This window comes from Octopus bimaculoides, chromosome 23, assembly GCF_001194135.2.
Source record: "Octopus bimaculoides isolate UCB-OBI-ISO-001 chromosome 23, ASM119413v2, whole genome shotgun sequence".
Taxonomy (NCBI): Eukaryota; Metazoa; Mollusca; class Cephalopoda; order Octopoda; family Octopodidae; genus Octopus; species Octopus bimaculoides.
In genome coordinates this window covers 37,321,969-37,331,718 of record NC_069003.1, presented here as the reverse complement: position 1 = coordinate 37,331,718, position 9,750 = coordinate 37,321,969, and the positions used below count along the sequence as shown (strand labels likewise).

General features: G+C 37.9%; 2 protein-coding genes across 4 annotated transcripts in view; one reads left to right on the top strand and one right to left on the bottom strand.

Moving 5' to 3' along the window:
* Positions 1-1,470: 1,470 nt before the first annotated feature.
* Positions 1,471-9,369, bottom strand: LOC106869000 (non-structural maintenance of chromosomes element 1 homolog). 3 transcript variants are annotated; one of them, XM_014914487.2, is made up of 3 exons: positions 9,264-9,369; positions 4,023-4,448; positions 1,471-2,128 (listed from the first exon to the last, which is right to left on the bottom strand). In XM_014914487.2, exons 2-3 carry the CDS (start codon positions 4,404-4,406, stop codon positions 1,724-1,726), a joined length of 789 nt encoding a protein of 262 aa, XP_014769973.1. In that variant the 5' UTR covers positions 4,407-4,448; positions 9,264-9,369; the 3' UTR covers positions 1,471-1,723. The 3 variants fall into 3 exon arrangements, with proteins under 3 accessions (XP_014769973.1, XP_052831844.1, XP_014769972.1); XM_052975884.1 differs by lacking the exon at positions 9,264-9,369 and adding an exon at positions 7,758-8,056; XM_014914486.2 differs by lacking the exon at positions 9,264-9,369 and adding an exon at positions 5,879-6,076.
* A 138-nt stretch (positions 9,370-9,507) lies between these two features.
* The window catches only part of LOC106868999 (serine/threonine-protein kinase 10), a 19,997-nt gene continuing 19,754 nt past the window's right edge, over positions 9,508-9,750 (top strand). Inside the window, exon 1 of the mRNA XM_014914484.2 lies at positions 9,508-9,695. The gene's annotated coding sequence lies outside the window, so the exon portion shown is untranslated. The remainder of the gene's footprint in view (positions 9,696-9,750) is intronic.

Below are 9,750 nucleotides of genomic sequence, written 5' to 3'. Positions count from 1 at the left end.
CTTCCGAACGCCAACCACTCCAAGAGTGTAGTGGGTGCTTTTTACATGCCACTGGCACAGGGGCCAGAGGGGGCTGGCAACAACCACAATCGGTTGGTGCTTTTTATGTGCCACCGGCACGGAAGCCAGCATGGTAAACGTGGATGTGAAAACGACATGATGATGATGCTAAAGAGAAGTATGGAAGCACCAAGGAACAGAGAGGAAAAACAGGTTGTTCCTGCCTCCTTGATGCTGTTAAAACCTCTAAGATCACCGGGAATGCTTCAGCACCATTTGGAATCTCTCCTGATAAACAAACCTTCTCAATTTAACAATAACAAGCCTTCTTTAGGGACAGAAAATGATCCAGCCCCCAACGATTAGGTGGAGGTATGACTTGCTTCCATAACCATGGGATTTCTGGTTCAATCCATCGGGTGTCTTCTTCCATGTAGCCCCAGGTCAACCGAAGCTTTGTGAGAGGATTTAGTCGAGGGAAACTGAAAGAAGCTCATCATGTGTATGTGTGTACCCTTGTCTTGTGACATCACATGATGGTTGCAAGAGGGCCTCACTATCATACAAATGATGGCCAGAGGGGAATATTGCTTTGCCTGGCAACAGGAAAGGCCTCTGGTTGGAGAGAATCTGCCTCGACCGATTCCATCTGACCTATTCAAGGCAGGGAAAGTGGATGATGATGACGAGGAGCAGTGGGAGAAGGAGTGTTCCCACACCTGAGGTAATGCTCTTATTACACATATACAGATATCCTAGGAAGGCAATCCAACTGATTGGCATGAAGTCACTCACTAACATGTCACAGCTTCTCTTCATCTTTTATCCAGCAACCACAGTGACTTCTGTTTCTAGCAGATGGCTGGTCTTGTTCCATGTCCTTGTATGTCCTCCGTCATTCATTCATCTCTTCTGGTGACCATATCATCTCCACCACCACCCAGTCCTCCTCTATTAACCCTTTTGTCAACCCCTACCCCCAAAGGGTTGACCCTTTATAATTCCTTTCTTGCAGCAGTTCAAGAGGAACATCAACCATTCAGAAATTCACTGGCCTTGGACAGCCTGTGACAGCCACAACCTCTTCCTCCAGATTAAGCCACCAATTAAAAATGGAAGGTTCTTCTCAGGTCCTCTAATTGAGCTGATCTATAGTTAAAGATGTTCCAGCCATGACCATCTCGCTTGTTATTACCAGACACAGTGCACCCAAAACCACATTATCCAGTGGGCCTTCTTCTTTTCCAAGTTGGTAAGGAGTGTTTTGAGGTAGTTTTTGCTGCTACTTCTAGCAGGTTGAGTAACTGTGTAGATGCTCCAGCATTGGCTCATGTTGTTGATGGAGGAGGACAGAGAATTCTTATCAATGAGACAATGACAGCAAACACTGTTACCTTTATGAATTTGGGGGGGGGGGGGTAATTGATAATTGTGGTTTTTAGGAAGAGGTTAATGAAAGAGAGATGAGGATTAACAGTGATGGAGCAAATTTTATGGTTGAGAGAACAGTTGAACACATCAGGATGTAATTTACATTGGACATTGTAGAATATCACTTGAGAGTAAGGGACTTGAAAAAAATTTAATAGGAAGATTTAAAAGAACAAAAGGGGACAACAGCAGAGAAAGACTGATATTCAGCCATAACAGTTTTGAAAATTCTGCAGAAGAAAAGCAGAACCAATCTTTTACAAACATGTTTTTTTTTTCACCATCTTACAGTTTATTCTTCCATTTGTTCATATGACATACGTGTATCTCGGCGAGAGGAGCGACGCACAGATTCCCGGTTTTGATTTGTGTTGGTCCAAGGAGTGTAACATTTCGGACATTTTGGTTCTGCCTGGTTTTCAAAGTAACGCTTTGCACAGAAGATATGCAACTTTGCCATACACTTTAGACATGACTGGCCCTGCAGGCATAAACGATTGCATATGTTGCACAGTTCCACCAAATCTGGGTACATTTTTCGAATGTGATTGTCCAGCTCCAGGATGCTTCGTGTTGACAGCTGTAGCTTGCCCCGTAATGTCCTTTTCAACCACTTTTCATTCACCATCCGATCAAAGAAGCGTTGAGCATCGTCCTTGCTCATCTTCTTTTCCAATTCATGAGTCAGGTTCAGGGCCTGGTGAATGAAACAAATTGAGGAAATAAAAGCAAATTACAACAACAACAAATCACATAAAGGACCAATCATTATTATCATCATTATCATCATCATTATCATTATTATTATTATTGTTATGTTGACTTCTTGATAGAAAAATTATAAATTTGGCCATTTTATTTGCAACCAGTTTTCAAGAAGGGAAGAAACTCTATGTTTGTATTTGGTTTGCAAGATTCTTGATGTGAAATTGTGTGAAGAAACATGTTGGGAGGGTCATTATGCCAATACTAAACATTCTATATAACTTCCTTTATTATTATCATTATTATTATCATTAAGGTGGCCAGCTGGCAGAATCGTTAGCAGCATTTCGTCCGCCCTTTCGATCTGAGTTCATTTTCTGCTGAGGAGGTCAACTTTGCCTTTCATCCTTTCAGGGTTGATGAATTAAGTAAACACTGGGATGAATGGGATCAACATCCCCCAACCGCAACATTTCAAGCCTTCTACTACATATAGCAGAAACAATTATCATTAGTGTCAATTGGTTAACTATTTAACCAAATAACTAATTGAATTTTTGATTAATTATTCTGCCAATTAATCAGATTTGTCAAAGTCCTTTCGTCTCCATTTTTGACTTCATTAATAACATGGCCTCCATCTCGATTCCAGACGTGCTTCAGCAAGTTGATTGATTGATCAAACAAACAATTAGATAATTGGTTAAACGCTTAACAAGCTGACTAATAAAAGAAGTAAAAAAGAAGCAATGTGCATGTTCATCATTAACATAATGACCCTCCCCAACATACAACAAAAGAAGGAAGTCTTCTTGCTCTGTTTAATATGGGTATTGTTTAGCCACAGGTCTGCCCTGATCAAGCAGACCGATGATCAAAAACATTGTCATTTTAGGAATTTTCAAGGATGGCAGGCTTTGGTTTCACTGATGTTAGTCGATAAATGACCAGAGCCAAGACAACCTTCTTTTGTATTGTTGACACAAAATAACAGGAAAACTCTGTAAAGTGTTGGTTGGTGATTGGAAAGGTGTCCAACTGTAATAGCCATGCCACCAAATTAATGAAACATGAAATGTTAATAGTAATCCTGACTAACACAGATCTCTGCATCCTTTAAAGAGAGCAAAAATCAATGAGAGCCCCTACGTAGTCGATTCATTGGTCTGCCATATTTTCCTTCAAATCAAACAGGATGGTCAAAGCTGGAATGTTTTTTATGCTAAGTCTACTCACTTAGGCTGACTTGGAGGAGATAAACAACATAGAGCAGGTCTATAGAAATGAGATGCTCCACCCACCATATTCGTCAGACATTGCCTCATCTGATTAACATTTATTCCAGTCTTCAAAATCATTTGGATGGAAAAAATATGAATTCTGTAGACGAGGTCAGAATAGTACCGGAAGAGTATTTTTCATCATGGACAAATGAAATTTGGAAGAGGGGCCTTGCAAGTCTACCAGATTAATGAGAGAGCATTGTAGAAAATGAAGGAGAGAATATTTTAGATTAAAAAAGAACTTTATCTTAATTGTGAAAGATTTAAAAAAAGTATAAAAAATCGCCATTATTAATGGGACGAGCCAATATATACACACACATGTATGTAGATTTTAACCATTGCTGTATTTATAAATTAACTAAATTTCTTAGAGATATGAGGCAGTTGTAAATACCCGTTCATCATGGACAGTAATTTCAGAGTAGTTTAAAATGAAAATTAAACACTGTTGGCACATGAGTAATTTATGTATAGAGTAAGTACCAGATTAAAAAAAAGAAAAAGAAAATACTGGGGGTCAATTTGCTTAACCCTTTGAAGTGGTGCCCCAGCATGGCTGCAGTTCAATAACTGAAACAAGTAAAAGATAATGTTGCTAACCTGTACAGATCCAACTGATGCATCGCTTGAACTCATAATACGATCGAGAAACAACTTGAAAAGTTCCAGTTCATTGACCGAGTAGTCTGTAGACAGTCGTGTAACTGCATTGTCACAAGTGTTGACCAGGCAGTAATAGCTGGTGCCATCATCCTCATCAAACCCTTTCAGGATGTTCAGGTGAAAAGGTCGAATGTTGTTGTTGATGATGATTACAAAGTTGGCCAGTTGCTGCATCCATTCACTCTGGCTCGACATGGAACTTGCGTCAACCATGTCTTTACAACACAACTTGAAGAGGTTACGAACTCCTTTTGAGTCAACGAGCCCTTTTGACATGAAATATTGTAAAAACACATGATGTTGTGGTTTCATTTCAGACATTTTTCCTTCAACTTTGAATGACTAAAAAAAATAAACTAAAATCTGTAAATAAAAATAGAAAAAAGAACTAAATAAATACGGAGGAATGGGGTTAAAGTAATGCTAGAATTTACAGTCAAGTGATCAACGATAGCATCATATGTCATGGTGATATAAAATAGCATAAATTGGAGGCAAACCCATATATATTTAAGTTTAATATAATAAATGAAACGAACTTAGTCAAATTAATGTTTCCCTACACATCTCTGCACACAAACTTCGCTAAAAACTTAATATTCCTTCTTTTTGTCTATTGGTGGAAGTTGTTCAATAACAACATATCCCTATTTCAGAAAGGTGAACAGAAGGGACCGCACAGAAACGAGATGCTTGCAAACCGCCCAATACCTACCATGTTTCTGTTGTTCATATTTCACAACTTTACCTTGAAACCACATAATAACGACATGCTACATTCACTCAATTTAGGAAGATATCGTTTTATAGAAGTGATCACTTTGGTTAATTTGAGTTAATCACTGTTTAATAATGAGTTTCAACACAGAACATCTAAAAAGTTTTGTAGATATTCAAGAATTCCACACATTTACAATAATATATATTATGAAACATTTGAAGAATCTGTGATTATTGTAACTAATTAAATTTACGACCGTTTTTTTAAAGTATATTTCACAAGCAATAAAACACCACACGTTACAAATTTTGGAGACATTCGGAGATTCCAGCCTGAGATTGGGATGTGGTCCCTGGAGTTTGTTTACGTACATACTCGACACTACACACACATATATATATATATATATATATATATATATATATATATCCACATGCACACCTATACCTCTCTCTATGGCTGTTTCGAGTACCACTTATATATATATCACCCTAACCTATCTATAGACATGTATGTAACGTTTACTTAATCCATCGACAAATAAACACAATCAAGCGAATATAAACATTGAAGCCATTCCGAGTCTCCAAATCGTTTCTGTTTGGTATCGAAGGTTGTTGTGTTTACCTATATATATTCTATAACTTTACCCTTTATTGTTTAATAACTTGTGTGAGCCTTTCTCTTTGGCCTGTGTTTATCTAAAGGGCTTCTGACAATAATTGTCCCGATCAGAGCAGCAAGACTTAGTTTATACTTCAATTCCGACCAGCAAAAACCAAACTAGCTTGGATAACCTTAGACCAAATAATCCCTACCCTCGGTTGATTTATTCCACTTTGGAACTGTTTACATTGTGTGCATGTATCCCAGTTAGACGTAGTCAGTCGGTGGAGATGGAGACTTGACTTGTAGCAGTCTGTTTACATCCAGATAACAGTTTGACGGGGAGGAGATATATATATATATATATAAAAGCCATTGATAAGAAGAAAATTGAAGAAGAAACAAGCTACAATAAATAAACCATTAAATTGTGAAACTATATATATATATATATATATATATATACCTGCGTAAATATTATTTCTGTCTGAGCGATGTCTGATGTCAAAGAAGTCGGTTCCGAACAGAAATGGTTCCCGCTTTACGTTTGAAGGGTTTCACTTCCGCTATTTGTTTTCGTACAAATTTCTGTCTTTCGTCTTTTAAAACACATCAAAATAAAAGATCTGTCTACTTATCGTCTACATATATATATATATAGTTTAATGTGTCTCCTACATTTTGACATCTAAATTTTGTTTAAACCCACATTATTCCCCCCATATAACAGATATATTTCGTTCGTGTTGACTGAAATAAATCTGAGCCACAGACCAATATGGCTAAGAGGGTGGAAGGATGTCTCAAGGCAGATCTACACTATAGTACCTCGTCCTCGAATTTGTTTCTTCATTACTTTTTGAAAAGTGCATAGTTACTTTTCTTTATTGAAATTTTCTTGGTACATTTTCGATACTGAGGATTACGTTTATGTTTATATCATTAAAATAAGTTTTTTGAATGAGTTTCGAATCATTTTCACTTTTTCGATTGTTTCTTTATAACTTTCTTCAAAATGTCATCCTCTAAATGACATTTAGCTATAATGATACTTTGATGAGAGTTTGGATTATATAATTTCCATATTTCAGACATGTAAGTCTAAAAAAGGAAAATCCCAAACCCTGAAAACAAGGCGAGGAGGGGAGAACGATCCAAAATTCCTCATATAGTGTGCATATAGTGGTAGAGAGAAAGATGGAGGAGGTGAGATAAAATTTCTTGTCTCTTGTTCAAAAGAGAAAATTTCTTTGCAATGGTACTCATTCAGGTTTTGGACAAGCTCAAACACAGCCACACACACACACACACACATCTACAAACATTAGATCCTGTAATAAACAAGCCCTTCAAGGATTATTTGCAGATGGAAGTGAATGAATATATTGAATATAGAATGGAGAAAAATCAGCATGGAAACTTTGTCAAACGCAACATCCAAGAAGTCATGTTTGTATTTGACTAAAAACAAGAAGCAAATAAATAAACTTTTGATAACTAAAAACATGGGTTTCCTTTTTATAATTTTTTCCTTTTACACGAGGACATGAGACTTTTTTTGTCGTTCTTGGATTTTTTCCACAAGAATATAAGACATCCCCTGAAAATAAGCCCTAGTGCGTTTTTGGATGCAAAATTAATATAAGACTGGGTCTAATTTTCAGAGCAACCACCTACAATATTCAGCCAACCAGAATGCACTGATTATCACTTGTGTTTACATGACCATTCTTGGAGGCTGCATATTTTTACACACTTGTACCCATCAACATGGGACCAGTGAATAGAAAATATATGAAGGTAACTCATCCTAACAAATGATGCAGGTGAGTTTATTCTCTAAAGGAAAAAGTTGAGATTATCAGGAAAATATGTGATGGTGGAAGTCTTGCTGCTGTGAGTTTGGTGCCACTGAATCTACCATTCGTTCCATTTACAAAGTGCATGGAGCTGATTTATTTATTGGTTTCAAATTTTGGTACAAGGCCAGTACTTTGGTGTAGGGGTAAGTTGATTATATTGACTCCAGTGTTCAACTGGTCCATTATTTTATTGACCCCGAAAGGACGAAAGGTAAAGTCAACCTCGATAAAATTTGAATTCAGATTGTAAAGACAGACAAAATGCTGCCAAGCATTTCGCCTGGCATTCTAACAATTCTGCCAGCTCGTTGCCTTAATGGTGATGGTTCATTTATTGCTATGTTTTTTGGGACCAAACCCCTTCTGATAAATAAGGATAAATGTAGTATTTATTTTACCTTTTAAGAATTTAATGAGTGTTAAATTTGCTCCTTTAGAGGTTTGAACTCAGAATCTCAAAGGAAGAAGCAAAATACTACGTACGCAACAGTCTGTTGGTTCTGCCACCTCATTGTCATAATGTGAGAAATCAATTCAAAGAGTTGCATTTTAACTTTGTTTGGTTTATTATTATTTCAAGCTGTTGCCAATACATCAGGTTGTATTTGGTTTGATTAGTTGATCTGATTTGTGTTAATAATAGTTGACAGAAGTATCATGTACAGTGACAGAGTATTAAGTGGTCATAATTAAATAACTTTGAAGAAGACAACAGAAACTTGCAGGGGTGGTGGCCAGCAAAATATATTTCTGTGTGACTATTGCTAGTTCCAAACTTCTAAAGCAGCATACTATGATTACCTCCCATTCCTCAATCTTATCCTCTTGGCCCGGTGCCATTGTATCATTGCTCTCTGCTTGTCCTCAGCCTGGGTGTTCCACCCACATGTAACAAGAAAACTTTTCCCTCACCCTACCCCAACAAACCAATCTCACACCTCTTTCTTGTATTTCCTCCTTCATTCACTAAGCCTAGCTCTCACTCCCCAATCCTGTTCTCACATTCCTGTTCCTTTGTACCGTTGCTATCCAGTAGCTCTTCCAACTCTATATATACCCAGGTCTTTCACCACTTACTCGCACTCTTTAACTGCACTTCCTTCATAATATCTTGCCACTCCTATTATGGCAGTTGAACCTCAAGGGTATGCCCTGGCACTTGCCACTATCTATATCTCTCTCTTCCTTCACTCAACCATCCCATTTATATTCTGATCCCTGTCCCTTGTGAGTATGCCTGGCATTTTGCCACCATCTCCGTCCTGCAGTCTTCTACTCATTCTCTTTTTCCTTCTCCTGCATTTCCCTCAGGTTGGACAACCATGTATCTCCTTTGCAGTAGCACACCTGTTTCTGTCTTCATTCCTGATCTTGTCTCAGCAAGACACCTGTATCTCTCACTAGGACATTTTCATCATCACCTCCTCCAATATATATATATATATATACACTAATGTCGAATAGAGAGCTTCCTTACACAATCACAATTGCGCTGGTCTGGCCATGTTGTCAGAATGAATGACAAAAGAACACCCAAAGTCCTCATCGACAGCCAGTTTGAGAGTGGACACAGGAATGTTGGTCAACCATGGTTCAGATATAAGGACTAACTGAAGAGTTACTTCTAAGTGACGAAGATAGCTCACAACACCTATATATCTATATTATATCCATGTTAAGGCCATTCCCACTGCAGAAGAGAATTGGCCAGCAAGAGTCTTGTGCCAATGTCACATCAAAAGCACCCAACACACATTGTGAAGTGGTTGGTGTTAGGAAGGGCATCCAGCTGTAGAAACCAAGCCAAATCAGACTGGAGCCGGCTTACCAGTTCTGGTCAAAGCGTCCAATCCATGCCAGCATGGAAAAACGGACGTTAAATGATGATGAGAGTATTGTTTACATGATGTCGACTAAAATGAGCCAAGCCAACTTCGTTACTGTTTTATAGTATATTTCATAATTAAATACTGTATGTCAGTTACTAACCTGCTTCTACGTGTAAGTGTTGCTTATAATCATGTATGTCGGTTAAGGTATTGCGATTCCTTAGGTCACTTCCGTTTCATATCGAAGGTGAAGGTCAGTATGGTAGGCTTTGTAAACGTACAGCTCCAAGTCGGCTTCTATCTATCTGCCTGTCTGTCTGTCTGTCAATCCATCTATCTATCTAATACACACACATATACACGCACCCATACACATGAAGATATTTCTCTCTCTCTTTCTCTCACGCACACACACATACAGAGGCACAGACCGGAGAGGTGCAACAGGTTGGGACTAACCCCCACCCCAGGATACTAAATATGTGTGTATAATATATGTGTATAATAATGTACACACATTTACACAGATTTGTGGCTACAACGCAAATCGGACGGGAAATAGGGAAACCATTTTAATACATCGATATCCTAGGTGTGTATAAGTATGTGTGTGTGTGTGTAATGTACGTGATATATATATATATATA